Source organism: Rhinoderma darwinii, chromosome 5, assembly GCF_050947455.1.
Source record: "Rhinoderma darwinii isolate aRhiDar2 chromosome 5, aRhiDar2.hap1, whole genome shotgun sequence".
NCBI classification, from domain to species: Eukaryota; Metazoa; Chordata; class Amphibia; order Anura; family Rhinodermatidae; genus Rhinoderma; species Rhinoderma darwinii.
In genome coordinates this window covers 319,587,365-319,611,881 of record NC_134691.1, presented here as the reverse complement: position 1 = coordinate 319,611,881, position 24,517 = coordinate 319,587,365, and the positions used below count along the sequence as shown (strand labels likewise).

At 45.4% G+C, this 24,517-nt stretch overlaps 1 protein-coding gene across 1 annotated transcript; it reads left to right on the top strand.

The window, feature by feature from the left end:
• Positions 1–382: 382 nt before the first annotated feature.
• Positions 383–2,396, top strand: PTF1A (pancreas associated transcription factor 1a). The gene is made up of 2 exons (XM_075828726.1): positions 383–986; positions 2,072–2,396. Exons 1-2 carry the CDS (start codon positions 383–385, stop codon positions 2,275–2,277), a joined length of 810 nt encoding a protein of 269 aa, XP_075684841.1. The 3' UTR covers positions 2,278–2,396.
• The last annotated feature ends 22,121 nt before the right edge of the window (positions 2,397–24,517 follow it).

Sequence of the window (24,517 nt, the reverse complement as noted above, 5' to 3'; positions counted from 1 at the left end):
TTGTGCAATCCCAGTGTGCTCATTGTGCTCCATACAAGCAGTCACTGGCTGTTTTCTTTCCTCTTGACCCCTTCCTCTTCTGCAAGGATGAGATACAAGGGAGGGAGCAGCTGGGCGTCCAGGCAGCTACCTGTGTCAATGAGTGGGTGGGTGGGTAAAGGAGGGGGTGTGGGTGGGCACTGTCCTCCCTGCACATGTAGGTGTAAAATGACCAGGGAGGAGGGGGTGCCCACTCTGTGATTGGCTCTGGGCTTGGGGTAAAGGCACGCGTCTGGGGATGTACTTATAAGAATCCTCGCGTGTCTACTCTTTAGACCAGCCAGTCCTGAACCTGCAGAGGGACACCAGGGACCAGACCACTGCTGTGCAACAAGAGGCCACCATGGACACAGTGCTGGAACAGTTCACAGGACTGGAGTCCTTCCCCTCCCCTTACTTTGATGAAGAAGACTTCTTCACTGATCAGTCTTCCAGGGACCACTTAGATGCAGATGACTTCTTGGAAGATGATGTGGACTTCTTGACTGGTCAGATTCAGGAGTACTACAAGGACAGCAGGATACTTCATGGGGAAGATTACTGTGATGCTGGCAACTTCTCCTTCTCCTCCTCCTCCTCTGGAGGTTTCCCCTATGACTGTGGGGATGGAGGTTGTGACTTGTCTCCAGGAATGAAGGGGAGCAGCTCTGCTGCCAAGAGAAGGAGAAGGATGAGATCTGAGGTTGAGATGCAGCAGCTGAGACAAGCAGCCAATGTAAGGGAGCGCAGGAGGATGCAGTCCATCAATGATGCCTTTGAGGGATTGAGATCTCACATCCCAACGCTTCCCTATGAGAAGAGGCTCTCCAAGGTGGACACTCTGCGCTTGGCCATCGGTTACATCAACTTTCTCAGCGAGCTGGTGCAGTCAGATCTCCCACTGAGGAACTCAAACACTGAGAGCTCCCTGCAGCCCAAGAAAGTCATCATCTGTCACCGAGGCACAAGTAAGTAGCACAGCTGCGGTGGACATGCAACCAGTGGCTTCCAGCATTACTGGAACCACAAACCCTGAAACTTGCTGGTGACTGCTCAATACTTGGTGGAAACCTGCAATTCTCAGATCTGCATTAAAGACCTCTTAGCTGCTTACCACTTGCTAGAAACGAATATAAAAATAAAATATATTATTATTATTATTTATACTGGGGCTTGTAGTTTCAAAACTGCTACCAGTTGTTTAGATCTGGTCTTGGGCTCCTTATTTGCTACAAATTATCCCTTATATATCATCAATATAAATATAGAACAATGTTGCAAACTGGGGATTTATGGCATGAAAAATCAAAATCAATATTGTAGCAAAACGAAACTACACCTTCATCGGATTTATAGGCTATGAGATATATAGAATAAATAGGTATATAGACTATGAATTATATAGAATATATAGGAACTGTATATTGGTTATCAGGTATATAGAATATAAATGTATATAGGCTATAAGGTAAAAAAGAATATATAGGCTATGAGGTATATAGTATATAAAGGTATATAGGCTAGGAGATGCATAGAATATAAATGTATATAGGCTATGAGTTATATAGAATATATACCTATAATACAGTATGTTATAATATACATAGTAATTAATTGTATATATGCTATGAGGTATATAGAATATATAGGTTATGAGGTATATAGAATATAAATCCACATAGGCTAGGAGGTATAAAAAATATATGGGTTATGAAGTATATAGAATATAAATGTATATAGACTAGGAGGTATCTAGAATATATAGATATAAATACAGTATGTTATCATATACTTGGTATATAAATGTACATAGGCTAAGAGGTATATAGAATATATAGGTTATGAGGTATAAAGAATATAAATGTACATAGGTGAGGAGGTATATAATTAGAATACATAGTTATATAGGCTACAAGGTATATATAGAATATATAGGTATATAGACAATGAGGAATATAGAATACATTTGTTTGGTTTTGCTTATAGGCACATATACATAGATGACATGGGATTAGGCTTCAGTAACTAAAATGTTTTTGTTTTCTCCTCTCAGGATCTCCATCTCCCAGTGACCCAGATTATGGGCTCCCCCCTCTTGCTGGTCATTCTCTTTCCTGGACTGATGAGAAGCAGCTCAGAGATCAGAACATTGTAAGAACCGCTAAAGTGTGGACCCCTGAGGACCCCAGGAAATTAAGCAAATCATCACTGAATGACATTGAAAATGAGCCCCCCCTGACTCTGTGCCTGGACATTTAATGTCAATCTGCACTTCCTGACACCCCTGTATATACATGACTGTATATTCCTCTGTATATAACTGATACTGTGCAATGTAATTTATAAGATCTGTACAATTGAAATGGCAATCAACTTTATATTTATATATTTATTATAATTGGATTAGATTGACTGGGAAATTGAATGTATAATTTATATTTAATTTAATTTCATATATGCAAAAAGCACAAGATGCTGATCATTTGGGGAAAAGTGACTATAATTTATTTTTTTTATATTTGTTTCTCATTGAATACATTTTTTTTTATGATCTTCGAGTTTGTGTTGAATTGAGCATAGTTCCCTTTACCCTACAAATGGGAACAATTCACAGCTTTGGCTGCCCTGGAGTTTATACTAAGGGCACATTCAGACATGGCGGAATTGCTGTTGAATTCGGCTGCGGACAGTCCGCAGTGGAATTCTGCAGCAGCTGTTTTTTTCATTTCTTTCTATACATTTTTAGGAAAGTTAGTTCAGACGTTGCAGAAAATAAAATAACTGTGCGGAAATCAGGCTGCGGTGCAGAATTTTCCCAACGCAGCATGCTCTTTCCATTGCGGAGAAGAAGCGGAATTTCACTGCGGATTTCAGCCTTTGCAAAGCAAAAACTGAAATCTGTGGCAAGTCCGCTGTGATATCTGCAACGTCTGTATTACCTGTCAAATGTGCAAATGTTGGTGCAGATTCGTTGCGTAATTGCCCCAAATCTGCACCAACATTAGCAGCGGAAAAATTCTGCCACGTCTGAACATGGCCTAAGGGCATGTTCAGACGTGGCGGAATTCTGCAGACACTGTCCGCATCAATGCCACACATAATCTGCGTTGCAGATTCCGTTGCGCCTTTGCCTAAAATGTGAAGTAAAATGCTGCGGATTAGTCGTTACGTATTCAGGTGAAGAGTACTTCCTGCTCTCTTTTAAAACATTCCATCTCAGTCTGGCTATAGACCTCGAAACACATAGGTCCAGCCGGAATGATGAAATATCCTGTTCGCGAAAGCAATCCGCAACGCAACACACATAACATCTGCGGATTTCATTGTGTAATTTTGCAACTGAAGTCAATGGAGAAATTCCGCCACAAGTCCGCAACAAGTCTGCAACAGCCAGTATATGCTGCGGACACCAAATTCCGCACCGCAGCCTATGGTCCGCAGCGGAGTTGTCCGCAACGTCTGCACGAAGATAACTAAAAAGGTGTGGAAACCAATGGACAGACTGTCTGCTACGGATTTCCAGTGCGGACTGTCCGCAGCGGAATTCCACAGCAAACGTGCCCTAAATGTTTTGGGTTTTGGATTCAAAGAAAGTTAGGATGCATTGCTTCTCCCCTCTTTCTGTGATGGTAAAATCTTCTATATAGTTCAATTATACACATACATGTATTGTAGGACTAGTAAGTAAAAAACTGAGGATTTACAGATGTAGCAGAGCTGAATTGCTAAACTTGTGCTTGCACATAGCTATGAGAACCTAGAGAAGAACAACTTTAATAGATCCAAAATTTAGGCTGGGTTCACATACATCAGTGGTGTCTGGCCAAGTGTTTTTGCCTGATCCAGACACATCTAATCCACTGAAGATTATGCCAATCATTAGGGTCAATTGTGTACAAATCTCAGATAGATGGACAGAGAAGAGGCTAGTAAGGTGGTCCCAGCATTGTCGTTAATTGGGGGTCATTGTGTCCTGTACACCCCTCATTACAGTGATTGAGGGGCTGCAATAAGGGCCTATTAGATGATATAATATTAATAATAGAACCGGCAACTGGATCAGGTCCTGGTCTTTCATCGTTCATTATCCCATAGATTCCTGATATAATCAGGTAATGCGGTCCAGTAATTATAACCTGCACAGGTGAAGCTAATAAAGAAAGTGTAAATCTACTGCCCAGCAAACTACATGAGAACAGACTGTTCGTCTATGGAAGAACTACAAGTCCCAGAAACCACACTATAGATATACTTTGAAAAGTCTAACAAGTTTTCCCAACAGTGCCACTACAAGTCCCATCAAACCATATCTATCTATCTATCTATCTATCTATCTATCTATCTATCTATCTATCTATCTATCTATCTATCTATCTATCTATCTATCTATCTATCTATCTATCTATCTATCTATCTATCTATCTCATATCTATCTATCTATCTATCTATCTATCTATCTATCTATCTATCTATCTATCTATCTATCTATCTATCTATCTATCTATCTATCTATCTATCTATCTATCTATCTATCTAATCTATCTATCTCTATCTATCTCATATCTATCTATCTCATATCTATCTATCTATCTATCTATCTATCTATCTATCTATCTATCTATCTATCTATCTATCTATCTATCTATCTATCTATCTATCTATCTATCTATCTATCTATCTATCTATCTATCTATCTATCTATCTGTCTATCTATCTATCTATCCACCACAGCATGGACTAAAGTATCGTTCAGGTTTGGTAGAACTACAAGTCACAGCAATCCTTGAATGAACTACTCTATATACTTTGTCGACAACTACAGCAAGTCCCAGCAGTCCACAGGGTATATATAGTGCAATATATCTATGATATCATGTAGCTGTGGAAGAACTACAGGTTGCAGCAAGCTCTATAGACATATCTGATGTTATGTAATGATATATTATCCATACCCATATCTCCAAGATCCATCTAGCCTTAAAAGAACCGCAGTACATGTATCTACTGCATATATCTGAAGACATTCCCAACTCAATTATACAGGTACATGTGTTGTAGGACTAGTAAATAAAAAAAAATGAGGATGTACAGATGTAGCAGAGCTTAATTGATAAACTTGTGCTTACACATAGCTATGAGAGCCTAGAGAAGAACTGGGTTTACATACATCAGTGGTGTCTGGCCAAGTGTTTTATGCCTGATCTAGACACAATGGATGACTAAGTTGTTATCCAGAATCCATAGCCGAATGAAAAAAAGCAGCATCCAACATGTATCTGACCAGTGCAGTGAGACGCCCAGCGCCAGAACTTATACCACTGGAAAATGACGGCTTCCATGGCAAACTAAGCCATCATCAGTTTCCCTCTGGCATTTTTGTACTGCGCCATGATGGGAGGGCCAGACCTATGTGAAAGGGGTCTTAGGAGAAACATGATTGAGCAGTGATTCTATATAAGAGGATCTAAAAGGAAATTATTAAAGGGGGTTTTTTCTGCTTTCAAAAGAAAAACATTTCAAATAAGCTGTTAGGTTAATAGAGGGGAGTCCCTCATTCACACTCTCCATCAATAAGCTGGAATAGAGTTGCTACAAAGAGCTACAGACCGCCATTGGTTTCAATGGGCAGCATGTAATACTACATTCTTCCTGTGGTGGCGCTGCAGTGGTATCAAACACTTGCTGCCGGATCTTCCTACAAATAGGTGATTGCTGGTGGTTCCATAGCAGGTCCTGATTATTATTAGCTAATTTTTCGGGAGAAGCTTCTAAAAAAAAGAATTGTTGAAAGCAGACAAAGCGGACAGCCCTTTAACTTGCTTCAACTAGAAGTTTTCCACCGGATAATGTTTGTGATTGTAGCAAAAGATGTTTTCATAATTCATGTGATCAAACATTCTGAATATTCATACTAAAATTGAATCAGTATTGGATTAAATTGGTGGAAAATCGGTATCCGAAAAATTTAATTGGTGTTCTAACAATCAGCGGTAGTCATAGTGATCGGACCCCTACTGATCTAACATTTATCATCTTTCTGGTGGATAGGTTATAAATACAGATGAGCGAATTAATTCTAAACTATTCAAATTTGATCAGAATTTCCCAAAAGTTTCTGATTCATCCAAATCTTATACTTTTTGGGTTCACGGTGCTCAGATCGGCAAAATATCCGGCCACCATTTTACAGATTAGATAAAACAAAGAGGGTAGAAGAGGAGATTAAAAAAAAAAAATACCATCACCACCTCCCCTGGTCTCCTATTACCACAGCGACGCGCCCCTGCCGGCCTCCTGTGATGACGTGGTTTTGTCCCATGTGATCGCTGCATCCTGTAAATGGCTACAGCGGTCACATGGAACAAAACGTCATCTCAGGAGGCCGTAAGGGACACGTCGCTACGGATGGCCGCGGGAGGTGAGTATGATATTTTTTATATAGGAATGGAATCGCAAGTGTCCCGATTGCCCTGTCTGACTCCCTGATGTCTTCTAGGTCTGTATACAACTTGGATATAGTCCTAGAAGACATCAGAGTGACAGACAGGGCAATCAAGACACTTGCGAATCGCAGCCAATTTATTCAGGCCGAAACAAGTTTCGGGAAATTCATTCATCTTTAATTATAAGTGTTTTTGGCCGGAATACTCCTTTAACCGGGGCGTAGCTATAGGGGGTGCAGAGGTAGTAGTCAAACACAGCCCTGATGCCATATAAGAATACACCAATATTATATATGGTCCATAATAGATGGGTTCACTGTTTTGCATGAGAGTCCAGGAGCTTCGTGCTACACCTCTGATAATAAACTTTCTCCTCTCTCCTGATCATTCAATAATCTTCACAAGTCAAGTGTATGAGTCAGGATGAAGACATTGTAGGGGTCATGTGTCAATAGTGTCATTTATGTCACCATAGACTGGTATGGGTGCTGTATTATGACTCTCTACAACTCAGAGCTCAACAGAACCGTAAAACAGCCATATAAGCCCCTAGAATCTTTTGTAATAGGCTCAAAGTACCCCAGTCTGACATTGATACATTAGTAGAGAAAGCGCTGGCCATATGAGCTTACAATCTATTATGGAGTAATATTTCTCACTGTCACAATGTTTTGCAGCGTTGGTCACTTTACTGCTGTATAATTCAACAGTAAATTTTTTAAATATTCACAAACAAAGGGTCAGATTTGCCACTGTCTGCGTCTAAAAAGTGTAGATAAATGCGCCAAATTTTGGCGCTTTTGGCGCAATGTGACGGATTTTGGTACATATTATTTTAGATTAATCTAAAGTTGTGCCTCACTAGAAACTTTTAAAACGTGTCTAGAAAAGAGGCGTGACTTAGTGAAGAAGGGGGCATGGCTTAAATGTGCCAAAGTGCGCCAAACAAAAAATAAGCCAACCAAGCGTTGGTTTAAGGAAGAGAAAAGTGTCCAGCATGTTTAGTAAGATGCGTCCAATTTATCAGACAGCGTGCACCACGGTGATAAATTTGCCGCATCCTCAGACTGCCTGATCTAGTTTCCGCTGTCTAAATCTTATATGGCAAATCTTCCCCCAAAACTTAAGTTATCATGCTGACATCATTTTGGTTTTGTCATATTATATATGTATTTCTTATGCAGCTATCTGCAGAATATTTTCTACAAATCTACATGTAATGCTGTTATATGTGTGAGTGTTTTGTTTATACGCACTGTACGCGTTTGTAATATTACTGCAGGGTCTTTTAAACACTGTTGTTTCAGGGTAAGGCCTCACTCACACGAGCGTGCCGTTTTTGCGCACGCAAAAACGTGGTGTTTTGCGTGCGTAAAAACCACTTAACAGCTCCGTGGGGCAGCAGCATATGATGCGCGGCTGCGTGCTTTTCGCCATCATTATGACACTCCATTTGGATGTTTGTAAACAGAAAAGCACGTGGTGCTTTTCTGTTTTCATTCATCCTTTTGACAGCTGTTGCGCGAATCACGCTTGTCCCACGGAAGTGCTTCCGTGCGACATGCGTGGTTTTCACGCACCCATTGACTTCAATGGGTGCGTGATTCGCGCAAAACGCCCAACGAACGGACATGTCGTGACTTTTTTTCAGGGGACTCACGCTGAGCAAAAATCACGGACATTTCTGCACAGCCCCATAGACTAATATAGGTCCGTGCAACGTTTTTCCCGTTCGTCTGAATAAAGCCTAAAGGTGTTTTTTTTAATGTTTTTATTTCATATTTGATAAGAAAATTCATGCCACTTTCCAATATACTTTTTTTGTTTCAAAATGTCCATAATTTCTCAAGATCTGCTGTAAATGGACACTTTTATTGCTTTACCTTGAGTGATTGAAAGCCCTCATTGACATGGTCCTGCTCAATGATGAGGAGTTGCTAGAATGCATCACTCCAGGCAATCGTCGGTCAGCAAACTTCAGCAGCCCAGAACACTAGACATATCACTGTTAGGCTGGGTTCACACGTGGCGGAATTTCACTTAAATTCCGCTGCGGACACTCCGCAGCGTTAATCCGCAGCGGAGCCGTTTCTCCATTGACTTCCACTTTAATTTAGCAGTGTTCGTTTAGACGATGCGTAAAATTCCGCTGCGGAGCATAGGCTGCGGAGCGGAATTTGGTGTCCGCAGCATGCTCTGTCTGTTGCGGAGCAGTGGCAGACTCATGGCGGAATTTCTCCATTGACTTCAATGGAGATTCTAATTTCTGCAATGAAGTCCGCAGCTGTCATGCACATGTTATGTGTGCTGCGGATCCGTCTTGCTTTTTTAACTTGACATTTCTTCATTCTGGCTGGACCCATGTATTTCTAGGTCTACAGCCAGACTGAGGAAGTCAATGGGGCTCCCGTAATGACGGGAGCGTTGCTAGGAGACGTCTGTAAATAGTCACTGTCCAGGGTGCTGAAAGAGTTAAGCGATCGGCAGTAACTGTTTCTGCACCCTGGACAGTGACTACCGATCCCAATATACAGCAACCTGTAAAAAAATATAAGTTCATACTTACCGAGAACTCCCTGCTTCTGTCTCCAGTCCGGCCTCCCAGGATGACGTTTCAGTCTAAGTGACGGCTGCAGCCAATCACAGGCCAAGCACAGGCTGCAGCGGTCACATGGACTGGCGCGTCATCCAGGGAGGTCGGGCTGGATGCCGAAAGAAGGACGCGTCACCAAGACAACGGCCGGTAAGTATGAAATTCGTTTACTTTCACTAGGGAAAGTGCTGTCACTTCTCTCTATCCTGCACTGATAGGGAGAAGGGAAGAACTTTTCCCGCAGTCCGCAGCAACTAGTCCGCATCAATTTTCTGCACATTTTGGGCAGATCCGCAGCCGTAATCCGCAACCCGGATTAGGTGCGGCATTGATGCGGACAGTTGCGGAGGAAATCCGCCACGTGTGGCCATGCCTTAAGGGTATGTTCACACACACTATTTACGGACGTAATTCAGGCGTTTTTGCCCCGAATTACATCCGAAATAGCGGCTCAATAGCGTCGGCAAACATCTGCCCATTCATTTGAATGGGTCTTACGATGTTCTGTGCAGACGGTCATTTTTTTTACGCCCCACTGTCAAAAGGCGGGGCGTAAAAAAGACGCCCGCGTCAAAGAAGTGCCTGTCACTTCTTCAGACGTAAATGGAGCCATTTTCCATGGACTCCATGGAAAACCAGCTCCATTTAACGTCCGTATTGGACTCAGCGAAAAAGCGCCTCAACATGCCATGACGGCTGAAATTACGGAGCTGTTTTCTCCTGAAAACAGCCCCGTAATTTCAGCCATTACGGACGCTGCCGTGTGAACATACCCTTACCTACACTGACATATGCATCAGCAGAACTAGTGCAGGGCAAAATGTCAGAGTGTTATCAGCATATGGTGCGCGGCTGCGTGATTTTCGCAAAGCCGGCATCATTATGACACTCTGGTTTTATTCATTTATTTTACTACTGTAGCACGCATCACGCGCGGCACCCGGAAGTGCTTCCGTGTGCCGTGCGCGATTTGCCCGCACCCATTGACTTCAATGGGTGCGTGCTGCGCGAAACACGGCCAAATATAGGACATGTCGTGAGTTTTACACATCGGACATATGCTGCGTGAAATTCACTGACAGTCTAAACGCCCCCATAGAGTAACATAGGTCCGTGCAACGCGCGTGAAAATCATGCGCGTAGCACGGACGTATAACACGTTCGTGTGGATAAGGCCTAAGGGTAGGGAAATACCCAGCGTAAACACTGCAGATTTTCCAAAACAGACTTCATTGCAGAAAATCCGCAGTGTAGTACAGAAGCAGCAAAGTGGATGAGATTTGAACAAATCTTATCCACACGCTGCAGGAAAGAAAAAGCAAAGAAAAAGTTCATAAATGGATTTTTTGCGGATTAAAAAAAAAGTTGCTCTTCTGTTGCAGGTTTCCCCATTGAATTTAATGGGAAGGTAAAACCCACAACAGATAGGCAATGCTGCAATTTTTGCGGCGGAAATGCTGTGATTCTGCCACAAAAATCGCAACACAGAAAAAAAACAAAATCTTTTTTTGGTTCAAAATTAATAAAGAAGTTAATACTTACAGCCGGGCGTAGTCATAGAGGCACGATCCTCTGTTGTTCCTCTAGGCCACACACCTGGGATGACGTTTTCGCCCATGTGACAGTTGCTGCCAATAACAGGCTGCAGCATCATTTCTCACTATGTAATGTCTCATATTGTGTGTTCATGTTCCCTCTAAATTGTAAAGTGCTGCATAATATGTTGGCGCTATATAAATAAAGATTATTATAAATATTAGATATTAAGTATAACATTTTCTTTTTCCTACAGTATTTCCGCAGCTGAGATTTTGCCCGAAAAACTGCACCACAATTTGGTGCAGCTTTTCAGGGTGAATTCCCTGTGGCATTCAAGATGGATAAGGTGTATACTTTTATGCAGCATATCTGCCATGTGTGTACTATCCCTTACAGGGGGGTTTTGTATCTCATAATGTGATGGCATATCGCCAGTTTAGCTAGTTTAGCGCTGTGGCCCTTTCACTGGGTTTTCTTGGACAGTAGCGCTCCTGGTCAAAGGCTGTGCTGCAGTTCAGGTGAATGAGGCTGTGCTGCAGTTCAGGTGAATGAGGCTGTGCTGCAGTTCCGGTGAATGAGGCTGTGCTGCAGTTTTGGTGAATGAGGCTCTGCTGCAGTTCAGGTGAATGAGGCTATGCTGCAGTTCAGAGGAATGAGGCTATGCTGTAGTTCTGGTGAATGAGGCTGTGCTGTAGTTCTGGTGAATGAGGCTCTGCTGCAGTTCAGGTGAATGAGGCTATGCTGCAGTTCAGGGGAATGAGGCTATGCTGTAGTTCTGGTGAATGAGGCTGTGCTGCAGTTCAGGTGAATGAGGCTCTGCTGCAGTTTAGGTGAATGAGGTTATGCTGCAGTTCAGGGGAATGAGGCTATGCTGTAGTTCTGGTGAATGAGGCTGTGCTGTAGTTCTGGTGAATGAGGCTATGCTGTAGTTATGGTGAATGAGGCTATGCTGCAGTTCAGGTGAATGAGGCTGTGCTGCAGTTCTGGTGAATAAGGCTATGCTGCAGTTCTGGTGAATGAGGCTGTGCTGCAGTTCTGGTGAATGAGGCTGTGCTGCAGTTCTGGTGAATGAGGCTATGCTGTAGTTCTGGTGAATGAGGCTGTGCTGCTGTTCTGGTAAATGAGGCTATGCTGCAGTACAGGTGAATGAGGCTGCTCTGCAGTTCTAGTGAATAAGGCTATGCTGCAGTTCAGGTGAATGAGGCTGTACGGCAGCTCTGGTGAATGAGGCTATGCTGCAGTTCTGGTGAATGAGGCTGTGCTGCAGTTCCGGTGAATGAGGCTGTGCTGTAGTTCTGCTGAATGAGGCTGTGCTGTAGTTCTGCTGAATGAGGCTGTGCTGCAGTTCTGGTGAATGAGGCTGTGCTGCAGTTCAGGTGAATGAGGTTATGCTGTAGTTCTGGTGAATGAGGCTATGCTGTAGTTCTGGTGAATGAGGCTGTGCTGCAGTTCTGGTGAATGAGGCTATGCTGCAGTTCAGGTGAATGAGGCTGTGCTGCAGTTCAGGTAAATGAGGCTGTGCTGCAGTTCAGGTGAATGAGGTTGTGCTGCATTTCTAGTGAATAAGGCTAGGCTGCAGTTCAGGTGAATGAGGTTATGCTGCAGCTCTGGTGAATGAGGCTATGCTGCAGTTCTGGTGAATGAGGATGTGCTGCAGTTCCGGTGAATGAGGCTGTGCTGTAGTTCTGCTGAATGAGGCTGTGCTGCAGTTCTGGTGAATGAGGCTGTGCTGCAGTTCAGGTGAATTAGGTTATGCTGTAGTTCTGGTGAATGAGGCTATGCTGTAGTTCTGGTGAATGAGGCTGTGCTGCAGTTCTGGTGAATGAGGCTATGCTGCAGTTCAGGTGAATGAGGCTGCTCTGCAGTTCTAGTGAATAAGGCTATGCTGCAGTTCAGGTGAATGAGGCTGTGCTGCAGCTCTGGTGAATGAGGCTATGCTGCAGTTCAGGTGAATGAGGCTGTGCTGCAGTTCCGGTGAATGAGGCTGTGCTGTAGTTCTGCTGAATGAGGCTGTGCTGTAGTTCTGCTGAATGAGGCTGTGCTGCAGTTCTGGTGAATGAGGCTGTGCTGCAGTTCAGGTGAATGAGGTTATGCTGTATTTCTGGTGAATGAGGCTGTGCTGCAGTTCTGATGAATGAGGTTATGCTGCAGTTCAGGTGAATGAGGCTGTGCTGCAGTTCAGGTAAATGAGGCTGTGCTGCAGTTCAGGTGAATGAGGTTGTGCTGCATTTCTAGTGAATAAGGCTATGCTGCAGTTCAGGTGAATGAGGCTGTGCTGCAGCTCTGGTGAATGAGGCTATGCTGCAGTTCTGGTGAATGAGGCTGTGCTGCAGTTCCGGTGAATGAGGCTGTGCTGTAGTTCTGCTGAATGAGGCTGTGCTGCAGTTCTGGTGAATGAGGCTGTGCTGCAGTTCAGGTGAATGAGGTTATGCTGTAGTTCTGGTGAATGAGGCTATGCTGTAGTTCTGGTGAATGAGGCTGTGCTGCAGTTCTGGTGAATGAGGCTATGCTGCAGTTCAGGTGAATGAGGCTGTGCTGCAGTTCAGGTAAATGAGGCTGTGCTGCAGTTCAGGTGAATGAGGCTGTGCTGCAGCTCTGGTGAATGAGGCTATGCTGCAGTTCTGGTGAATGAGGCTGTGCTGCAGTTCCGGTGAATGAGGCTGTGCTGTAGTTCTGCTGAATGAGGCTGTGCTGTAGTTCTGCTGAATGAGGCTGTGCTGCAGTTCTGGTGAATGAGGCTGTGCTGCAGTTCAGGTGAATGAGGTTATGCTGTAGTTCTGGTGAATGAGGCTATGCTGTAGTTCTGGTGAATGAGGCTGTGCTGCAGTTCTGGTGAATGAGGCTATGCTGCAGTTCAGGTGAATGAGGCTGTGCTGCAGTTCAGGTAAATGAGGCTGTGCTGAAGTTCAGGTGAATGAGGTTGTGCTGCATTTCTAGTGAATAAGGCTATGCTGCAGTTCAGGTGAATGAGGCTGTGCTGCAGCTCTGGTGAATGAGGCTATGCTGCAGTTCTGGTGAATGAGGCTGTGCTGCAGTTCCGGTGAATGAGGCTGTGCTGTAGTTCTGCTGAATGAGGCTGTGCTGCAGTTCTGGTGAATGAGGCTGTGCTGCAGTTCAGGTGAATGAGGTTATGCTGTAGTTCTGGTGAATAAGGCTATGCTGTAGTTCTGGTGAATGAGGCTGTGCTGCAGTTCTGGTGAATGAGGCTATGCTGCAGTTCAGGTGAATGAGGCTGCTCTGCAGTTCTAGTGAATAAGGCTATGCTGCAGTTCAGGTGAATGAGGCTGTGCTGCAGTTCCGGTGAATGAGGCTGTGCTGTAGTTCTGCTGAATGAGGCTGTGCTGTAGTTCTGGTGAATGAGGCTGTGCTGCAGTTCTGGTGAATGAGGCTGTGCTGCAGTTCAGGTGAATGAGGTTATGCTGTAGTTCTGGTGAATGAGGCTGTGCTGCAGTTCTGATGAATGAGGTTATGCTGAAGTTCAGGTGAATGAGGCTGTGCTGCAGTTCAGGTAAATGAGGCTGTGCTGCAGTTCAGGTGAATGAGGTTGTGCTGCATTTCTAGTGAATAAGGCTATGCTGCAGTTCAGGTGAATGAGGCTGTGCTGCAGCTCTGGTGAATGAGGCTATGCTGCAGTTCTGGTGAATGAGGCTGTGCTGCAGTTCCGGTGAATGAGGCTGTGCTGCAGTTCTGGTGAATGAGGCTGTGCTGTAGTTCTGCTGAATGAGGCTATGCTGCAGTTCTGGTGAATGAGGCTGTGCTGCAGTTCAGGTGAATGAGGTTATGCTGTAGTTCTGGTGAATGAGGCTATGCTGTAGTTCTGGTGAATGAGGCTGTGCTGCAGTTCTGGTGAATGAGGCTATGCTGCAGTTCAGGTGAATGAGGCTGCTCTGCAGTTCTAGTGAATAAGGCTATGCTGCAGTTCAGGTGAATGAGGCTGTGCTGCAGCTCTGGTGAATGAGGCTATGCTGCAGTTCTAGTGAATGAGGCTGTGCTGCAGTTCCGGTGAATGAGCCTGTGCTGTAGTTCAGCTGAATGAGGCTGTGCTGTAGTTCTGCTGAATGAGGCTGTGCTGCAGTTCTGGTGAATGAGGCTGTGCTGCAGTTCAGGTGAATGAGGTTATGCTGTAGTTCTGGTGAATGAGGCTATGCTGTAGTTCTGGTGAATGAGGCTGTGCTGCAGTTCTGGTGAATGAGGTTATGCTGCAGTTCAGGTGAATGAGGCTGTGCTGCAGTTCAGGTAAATGAGGCTGTGCTGCAGTTCAGGTGAATGAGGTTGTGCTGCATTTCTAGTGAATAAGGCTATGCTGCAGTTCAGGTGAATGAGGCTGTGCTGCAGCTCTGGTGAATGAGGCTATGCTGCAGTTCTGGTGAATGAGGCTGTGCTGCAGTTCCGGTGAATGAGGCTGTGCTGTAGTTCTGCTGAATGAGGCTGTGCGGCAGTTCTGGTGAATGAGGCTGTGCTGCAGTTCAGGTGAATGAGGTTATGCTGTAGTTCTGGTGAATGAGGCTATGCTGTAGTTCTGGTGAATGAGGCTGTGCTGCAGTTCTGGTGAATGAGGCTATGCTGCAGTTCAGGTGAATGAGGCTGTGTTGCAGTTCAGGTAAATGAGGCTGTGCTGCAGTTCAGGTGAATGAGGTTGTGCTGCATTTCTGGTGAATGAGGCTATGTTGCAGTTCTGGTGAATGAGGTTGTGCTGCAGTTCAGGTGAATGAGGCTGTGCTGCAGTTCAGGTGAATGAGGCTGTGCTGCAGTTCTGGTGAATGAGGCTATGCTGTAGTTCTGGTGAATGAGGCTATGCTGTAGTTCTGGTGAATGAGGCTATGCTGCAGTTCTGGTGAATGAGGCTGCACTGCATTTCTGGTGAATGAGGTTATGCTGCAGTTCTCGTGAATGATGCTGTGCTGCAGTTCTGGTGAATGAGGCTGTGCTGCTGTTCTGGTGAATGAGGATGTGCTGCAGTACAGGTGAATGAGGCTGCGCTGCAGTTCTGGTGAATGAGGTTATGCTGCAGTTCAGGTGAATGAGGCTGTGCTGTAGTTCTGGTGAATGAGCCTGTACTGCAGTTCTGGTGAATCAGGCTGTGCTGCAGTTCTGGTGAATGAGGATGTGCTGCAGTTCTGGTGAATGAGGCTGTGCTACAGTTCTGGTGAATGAGGTTGTGCTGCAGTTCTGGTGAATGAGGCTGTGCTGCAGTTCCGGTGAATGAGGCTGTGCTGCAGTTCCGGTGAATGAGGCTGTGCTGCAGTTCTGGTGAATGAGGCTGTGCTGCAGTTTTGGTAAATGAGGCTATGCTGCAGTTCAGGTGAATGTGGCTGTGCTGCAGTTCAGGTGAATGAGGCTATGCTGTAGTTCTGGTGAATGAGGCTATGCTGTAGTTATGGTGAATGAGGCTATGCTGTAGTTCTGTTGAATGTGGCTATGCTGCAGTTCTGGTGAATGAGGCTGTGCTGCAGTTCTGGTGAATGAGGCTGTGCCGCTGTTCTGGTGAATGAGGCTGTGCTGCAGTACAGGTGAATGAGGCTGCACTGCAGTTCTGGTGAATGAGGCTATGCTGCAGTTCAGGTGAATGAGGCTGTGCTGTAGTTCTGGTGAATGAGCCTGTACTGCAGTTCTGGTGAATCAGGCTGTGCTGCAGTTCTGGTGAATGAGGCTGTGCTACAGTTCTGGTGAATGAGGCTGTGCTGCAGTTCTGGTGAATGAGGCTGTGCTGCAGTTCTGGTGAATGAGGCTGTGCTGCAGTTCCGGTGAATGAGGCTGTGCTGCAGTTCTGGTGAATGAGGCTGTGCTGCAGTTTTGGTGAATGAGGCTATGCTGCAGTTCAGGTGAATGTGGCTGTGCTGCAGTTCAGGTGAATGAGGCTATACTGTAGTTCTAGTGAATGAGGCTATGCTGCAGTTCAGGGGAATGAGGCTATGCTGTAGTTCTGGTGAATGAGGCTATGCTGTAGTTATGGTGAATGAGGCTATGCTGCAGTTCAGGTTGAATGAGGCTGTGCTGCAGTTCTGGTGAATGAGGCTGTGCTGCAGTTCTGGCGAATGAGGCTATGCTGTAGTTCTGGTGAATGAGGCTATGCTGTACTTCTGGTGAATGAGGCTATGCTGCAGTTCTGGTGAATGAGGCTATGCTGCAGTTCTGGTGAATGAGGCTATGCTGCAGTTCTGGTGAATGAGGCTATACTGTAGTTCTGGTGAATGAGGCTATGCTGCAGTTCTGGTGAATGAGGCTGTGCTGCAGTTCTGGTGAATGAGGCTATGCTGCAGTTCTGATGAATGAGGCTATACTGTAGTTCTGGTGAATGAGGCTATGCTGCAGTTCTGGTGAATGAGGCTATGCTGCAGTTCTGGTGAAGGAGGCTGTGCTGCTGTTCTGGTGAATGAGGCTGTGCTGCAGTACAGGTGAATGAGGCTGTGCTGCAGTTCTGGTGAATGAGGCTATGCTGCAGTTCAGGTGAATGAGGCTTTGTTGCAGTTCTGGTGCATGAGGATGTTCTGCAGTTCTTGTGAATGAGGCTGTGCTGCAGTTCTGTTAAATGAGGCTGTGCTGCAGTTCTGACGAATGAGGCTGTGCTGCAGTTCTGGTGAATGAGGCTGTTCTGCAGTTCAGGTGAATGAGGCTATGCTGCAGTTCTGGTGAATGAGGCTATGCTGCAGTTCTGGTGAATGAGGCTGTGCTGCAGTTCTGGTGAATGAGGCTGTGCTGCAGTTCTGGTGAATGAGGCTGTGCTGCAGTTCAGGTGAATGAGGCTATGCTGTAGTTCTTGTGAATGAGGCTATGCTGTAGTTCTGTTGAATGAGGCTGTGCTGCAGTTCTGGTGAATGAGGCTATGCTGCAGTTCTGGTGAATGAGGCTGTGCTGCAGTTCATGTAAATGAGGCTGTGCGGCAGTTCAGGTAAATGAGGCTGTGCTGCAGTCCAGGTGAATGAGGTTGTGCTGCATTTCTGGTGAATGAGGCTGTGCTGCAGTTCATGTGAATGAGGCTGTGCTGCAGTTCAGGTGAATGAGGCTGTGCTGCAGTTCTGGTGAATGAGGCTGTGCTGCAGTTCTCGTGAATGAGGCTATGCTGCAGTTCAGGTGAATGAGGCTGTGCTGCAGTTCAGGTAAATGAGGCTGTGCTGCAGTTCAGGTGAATGAGGTTGTGCTGCATTTCTGGTGAATGAGGCTGTGCTTTAGTTCTGGTGAATGAGGCTGTGCTGCAGTTCCCATACAGTCGGTGGACAAAAGAGCTACTGTGCAAAAAAACTTTGAAGGGATTCCGTGAGTTTGTCTGCTCGCTTTATACTTTCAGCCTTTGCTGTAGATACACTTTTATGATGATGGTTCTGGAAGAATTTCTGTTGTTGTGGCCAATGTGAACATTGTTCATAATGGGACATTTGAGACAGTACCCTGGAAAAAAAATGGCTATAGGATTGGGTGTCATTAGGTATGAAATGGTCCAGAACAGAGAGTTCATTTGCAAGAATTTTGTAAAGAAAAAGAAAATGTTACATGGGCTTGAGTGAAAGGATTAAGAAAAACTGAGTTTAGAAAGACAAGTAAATAGGTTGCACAATAAACAGGACTAGATTACAGGGCTGGCACAGGAGGCATGTGCCCTGGGGACTCCACCAACTTAGAGACCTAGGGGACCTCCACCATCCTAGACAGCCATTCGCTGATCCTATATAGCGGTGAAGAGATGGAGAAGTGGCCATGTATGCGTTTAGCTCTCTCCTTAGAGGTCTAAGGGTATGTTAACACGCAGTGTTTTCAGGCGTATTGCGGGGTGTAAACGCGGCGAAGTACGCCTTGAAAAACGCTAGTGAAACGCCGATAAACAGCTTCCCATTGTAATCAATGGGAAAAACTGTGTTTTGTCCAGACTAGGTTTTTTTTACGCCGCTGTTTTAAGAAGACACGGGCAAAAAAGAAGGAGCATGTCACTTCTTGAGCCATTTTTGGAGCTGTTTGCATAGAGTCAATTGAAAAACAGCTCCAAAAACGTCTAACAAAAAGCCTCAAAAAACGTTTTCTGCTTCAAACGCAGCTGAAAATCAGAGGCTGTTTTCCCTTGAAAACAGCTCCGTAAATTTCAGCCATTTTTAATTGTGTGTGTGAACATACCCAAGGGTTTTACTGACTCGGCTGTCTCCATAACTCCCATAGACTTCAGTGGAGATGGCCACATGCTCTGCCACCCCTCTTATAAGGGGCTGTGGTAGGTCCGGGTACCATCAGATTTTTTACAAAGGGGTATCCACCAGCCTTGATCCATCTCTAGGTTTAGGAATGACTACATGAAGGAATATGTAGTAGAATGAAGATGTGTGGATAATTTATGGAATGATGTAGATGGGACAGATTGTCAGAAAATGCATACTGGGACCTGGTGCAGGGAGATATTACTTCATATAAGAGTCTCCAGTATAGACAAGTGTGAAGTCCTCGTAGAGGAATAATAGTATTGTTGTAATGAGGTTTTCCAGTGTCCAGAATTAGCGGCTCCTTCAGCAGGATGCCTTGTGAAGTGTCGGAGCAGAAAATCTGTGTGGAGTGCACAGAATGTTTATGGTGGTATGAACACTTTCCAGTTTAGGAAGCTATATGAATCCTTGTTATAGTCTTACTCCACTCAAATCCAAAGAATCTCACAGTTAACCCTAGAATCAACCCCAATGCCACACACACAGGTGTCCAGAAAGCTGCAATATGGGGATTTATATAGTATGGCCATCACTATGCAAAGGCCTGTGGTCACCAATGATTTTCTGAGTAGTCTGAGGAGTCAATAAATGATTTGGTTACTTTGATATAGATAGAAAGAAAACCACGAGTGACCACCAAATATTCAGTGTAAGAATTCAGATGAACTCCTCAGGTCTCAGCTTTCTGTACATGGGCATATTTAGACTGACTGTAGTCACATCAGAATTTGATTGGTGAACCGATCAGACATATTTCCAACCTCAATATGTCTTGTGCCTGGGCAGAATGCTGAATGGTGCATGGCATGATTGAGCTCATAGCAATACAATGGGTACAGATAAAACTGGGGGCACAGGGTTTGTTCTTTCAAATCCTTCAACAAAAATCTATCAAAATAAATGTAAAGTTCAAGAGTCAGTGCAATGTTTTCTGGTGTAATTGTACTTCGAATGTTTGGCACAAACGTGATATCTACGACGGTCTCCTGACATGTTTTCCAACACAGATAATATTTTTGTTTGCATCAGATAAATGGGGAAAGGATTTCCAGTCACATAAAATGCAACTTAAAAAGTGGTGGGAAACAAACAACATTAGGTAAGACCTGGCGCTGTTCAGTAAGGCAGCCCAAGAAACAGTGCGGGCACTATACTGATGCCTCAGACTGGCATACTACTCAGTTGGTACACCAGTCTTCATACACCCAGAAATGGGCACTCCCTCCCTTGAGTACCATTTTTGCCCAGTGCGTTTCTTAGGCTGGGTTCACATATGACAGTTCTATCCGGCTATTTATTTTTTAATTTTTTGCATGATAGGACACAGCTGATGACAAAGTTGTGCATGTTGTGCCCCGGTCTGGCCTACATAAGACGGATAAAAAAACATTACATGCAACGTTTCTCTTTCTAACTCATGGAGATGTTTAGTGGTAAAATTTATGCCCCAATACATAAAACTGACCCGATAAAAGAATTTGGGATCAGTTTGATCAATTATGGGTTCAGGTTCCCTCCTTAGTTTTTGTACTTCATTGAAGGGAATAAAGACTGGTGGGCCTGACATATATAAATATATATATATATATATATATATATATATATATATATATATATATATATGGCATTATTGGGGACACAGCCCAACGATCTCCCAATATCTCTCATTGGAAAAAACAGGGAACAAACAGTTTGAGTTTCATGGGGGGGGGGGGGTTGCGGTCTTTCGGTCATTTATCTTCCTCCTTACATAGAAAAAGCATGACCATACGGCTAAGTAGAACGTAATGGTGAAGTAGGGGAACATAGCCATCATCCCCTCAGCCGGGAAGTATAGTAATTGGGTTGCAGGGCTGATAATTGTGCAGAATGTGTATCTTGCAGTACTGATGGATCAGGACAGTGAGTAACTTGCTCTACTGGAGGATGGGTGCAGTAAGTAGCTGCCGCACTGGAGGATGGGTGCAGTGAGTAGCTGCCGTACTGGAGGATGGGCGCAGTGAGTACCTGTCATGCTGGAGAATGGGTGCAGTGAGTAGCTGCCATACTGGAGGATGGGTGCAGTGAGTAGCTGGCGTACTGGAGGATGGGTGCAGTGAGTAACTGCCGTACTAGAGGATGGGTGCAGTGAGTAGCTGCCATACTGGAGGATGGGTGCAGTGAGTAGCTGCCAAACTGGGGGATGGGTGCAGTGAGTAGCTGGCGTACTGAAGGATGGGTGCAGTGAGTGGCTGACATACTGGAGGATGGGTGCAGTGAGTAGCTGGCGTACTGGAGGATGGGTGCAGTGAGTAGCTTCTGTACTGGTGGATGGGTTCATTGAGTAGCTGCCATACTGGAGGATGGGTGCAGTGCGTAGCTGGCAAACTGGAGGATGCGTGCAGTGAGTAGCTGCCATACTGGAGGATGGGTACAGTGAGTAGCTGCCATACTGGAGGATGGCAGCAGTGAGTAGCTGCCATACTGGAGGATGGGTGCAGTGAGTACCTGTCGTACTGGAGGATGGATGCAGTGAGTAGCTGCCATACTGGAGGATGGGTGCAGTGAGTACCTGTCGTACTGGAGGATGGATGCAGGGAGTAGCGTCTGTATTGGAGGATAGGTGCAGTGAGTAGCTGGTGTACTGGAGGATGGGTGCAGTGAGTAGCTGCCGTACTGAAGGATGGGTGCAGTGAGTAGCTGGCGTACTGGAGGATGGGTGCCGTGAGTAGCTGGCGTACTGGAGGATGGGTGCAGTGAGTAGCTGCCGTATTGGTGGATGGGTGCATTGAGTAGCTGCCATACTGGAGGATGGGTGCAGTGCGTAGCTGGCAAACTGGAGGATGGGTGCAGTGAGTAGCTGCCATACTGGAGGGTGGGTACAGTAAGTAGCTGCCATACTGGAGGATGGGTGCAGTGAGTAGCTGCCATACTGGAGGATGGGTGCATTGAGTAGCTGCCGTACTGGAGGATGCGTGCAGTGAGTACCTGTCGTGCTGGAGGATGGATGCAGTGAGTAGCTGCCGTACTGGAGGATAGGTGCAGTGAGTAGCTGGCGTATTGGAGGATGGGTGCAGTGAGTACCTGTCGTGCTGGAGGATGGATGCAGTGAGTAGCTGCCGTACTGGAGGATAGGTGCAGTGAGTAGCTGGCGTACTGGAGGATTGGTGCAGTGAGTAGCTGCCGTACTGAAGGATGGGTGCAGTGAGTAGCTGGCATACTGGAGGATGGGTGCAGTGAGTAGATGGCGTACTGGAGGATGGGTGCAGTGAGTAGCTGGCGTACTGGAGGATGGGTGCAGTGAGTAGCTGGTGTACTTGAGGATGGGTGCAGTGACTACCTGTCATACTGGAGGATGGGTGCAGTGAGTAGCTGCCGTACTGGAGGATGGGTGCAGTGAGTAGCTGCCGTACTGGAGGATGGGTGCAGTGAGTAGCTGCCATACTGGAGGATGGGTGCAATTCATTGATAGTCTCAAACTGTTGAATGATGTGAGTGCAGAGATAAACTTCTAGTATTGGATGCAGTGAGTAGCTGCCGTACTGGAGGATGGGTGCAGTGAGTAGATGGCGTACTGGAGGATGGGTGCAGTGAGTAGCTGGCGTACTGGAGGATGGGTGCAGTGAGTAGCTGGCGTACTGGAGGATGGGTGCAGTGAGTAGCTGTCGTACTGGAGGATGGGTGTAGTGAGTAGCTGCCGTACTGGAGGATGGGTGCAGTGAATAGATGTCATACTGGAGGATGGGTGCAGTGAGTAGCTGCCGTACTGGAGGATGGGTGCAGTGAGTAGCTGCCGTACTTGAGGATGGGTGCAGTGAGTAGCTGCCGTACTGGAGGATGGGTGCAGTGAATAGCTGTCATACTGGAGGATGGGTGCAGTGAGTAGCTGTCGTACTGGTGGATGGGTTCAGTGAGTAGCTGCCGTACTGGAGGATGGGTGTAGTGAGTAGCTGCCGTACTGGAGGATGGGTGCAGTGAATAGCTGTCATACTGGAGGATGGGTGCAGTGAGTAGCTGCCGTACTGGAGGATGGGTGCAGTGAGTAGCTGCCGTACTTGAGGATGGGTGCAGTGAGTAGCTGCCGTACTGGAGGATGGGTGCAGTGAATAGCTGTCATACTGGAGGATGGGTGCAGTGAGTAGCTGCCGTACTGGAGGATGGGTGCAGTGAGTAGCTGCCGTACTTGGGGATGGGTGCAGTGAGTAGCTGCCATACTGGAGGATTGGTGCAATTCATTGATAATCTCAAACTGTTGAATGATGTGAGTGCAGAGATAAACTTCTAGTATTGAGTAGCAGGCAGTAATGATGGATGGGTACAATGATAAGCTTGCAGGGGCAATGAGTAGTGTGTACTTAGGAACTTGCAGTATTCACAGAAGAATACAGTAATGAAGTTAGTTGCAGGACTACAGTACTGATGAATATGTGCAGTGAGTACTTTATCCCACTGATGAATAGTATTGATAATCCAAAAATATTGATTGATGTGAGTGCAATGATCAGCTTGTAGCAGTAATGGATGAGTGCACTGAGTAGCTTGCAGTATTGATGGATGAGTACAATGATTACAACAATCAGCTACAAGGAGTGACACCGGGCTCACACACACAGTGTTTAGGAGCGTTTTTTGCCAGTCTTTTTCAGCGAAAACACTTCAGCCAGATGTTCGATGAAAGTGTATAGTACAAAATGAAAATGTCTACATAGGCTGGGTTTACATACATCAGTTGTATCTGGCCAGTTCTTTTATGCCTGAACCAGACACAACGGATGACAAAGTTGTGATCTTAGTGTACTGGTCTGGCGTCCATAGCCGGAGAGAAAAATGTAGCGTGCAGTGTTTTTCTGTCCAGTGCAATGGATGCCACAATTGCTCCCATAGGAAAGCACGGGGTTAAATCTGGCGTCCGTTCCTCTTCAACATTACTGTATGATGCTGGAGGGAAACAAGGCCGGATTGCAGGACATATGGCTGGTGTTTTAGTGGCATTTTTAGGGTCAGTGGTGTTTTCAGCAAAACACAACATGCTTTAGGAATGGCGATTTTCCAGGCATATGTCTTCTTAGACATATGTTTCTCTATAGAATTTCAAAAAGCCTGGAAAAACATCTGTACAAAATAACACTAAAAATGCATGTAAAAATGCCATAAAATGTAATCAAACTGCTGGAATTTTTAATATGGGTTTAAAAACGCAACAAAACACACTGTGTGAATGACGCTTAATGGTTGTGTGTAGTGCGTAGCTTGCAGCAGTGAAGGATGAGTGCAGTGCAGTGATAAGCTCAGAGTATTGATGGATGAACGCAGTGAGTAGCTTGTTCTATTGATGGATGACAGCAATGATTAGCTTGTAGAATTGATGGCTTAGTGCAGTGAGTAGCTGGCATTACTGATGAATAAATACAGCGATTATCTTGCAGTATTTAGGGTTAAAGGGGTTGGTCCAGTTTCAGCAAATTAATGTTATTTTTTTTATATTTAAAAGTTATAAAATTTTCCAATATACTTTCTGTATTAAGGGTTTGTCCACACACAACGGAATTGCTGCAGAAAATTCTGGGATCGTTACATGGTCATGTGATGGACACACAGGTGCTGGGATCGTTAAAAGACACAGACCTGATACACATACTGTAAATGTAACGATCCCAGCACCTGTGCCTCCATCACATGACCATGTAACCATCCCAGCACCTCTGTGTCCATCACATGACCATGTAATGATCCCAGCACCTGTGTGTCCATCACATGACCAT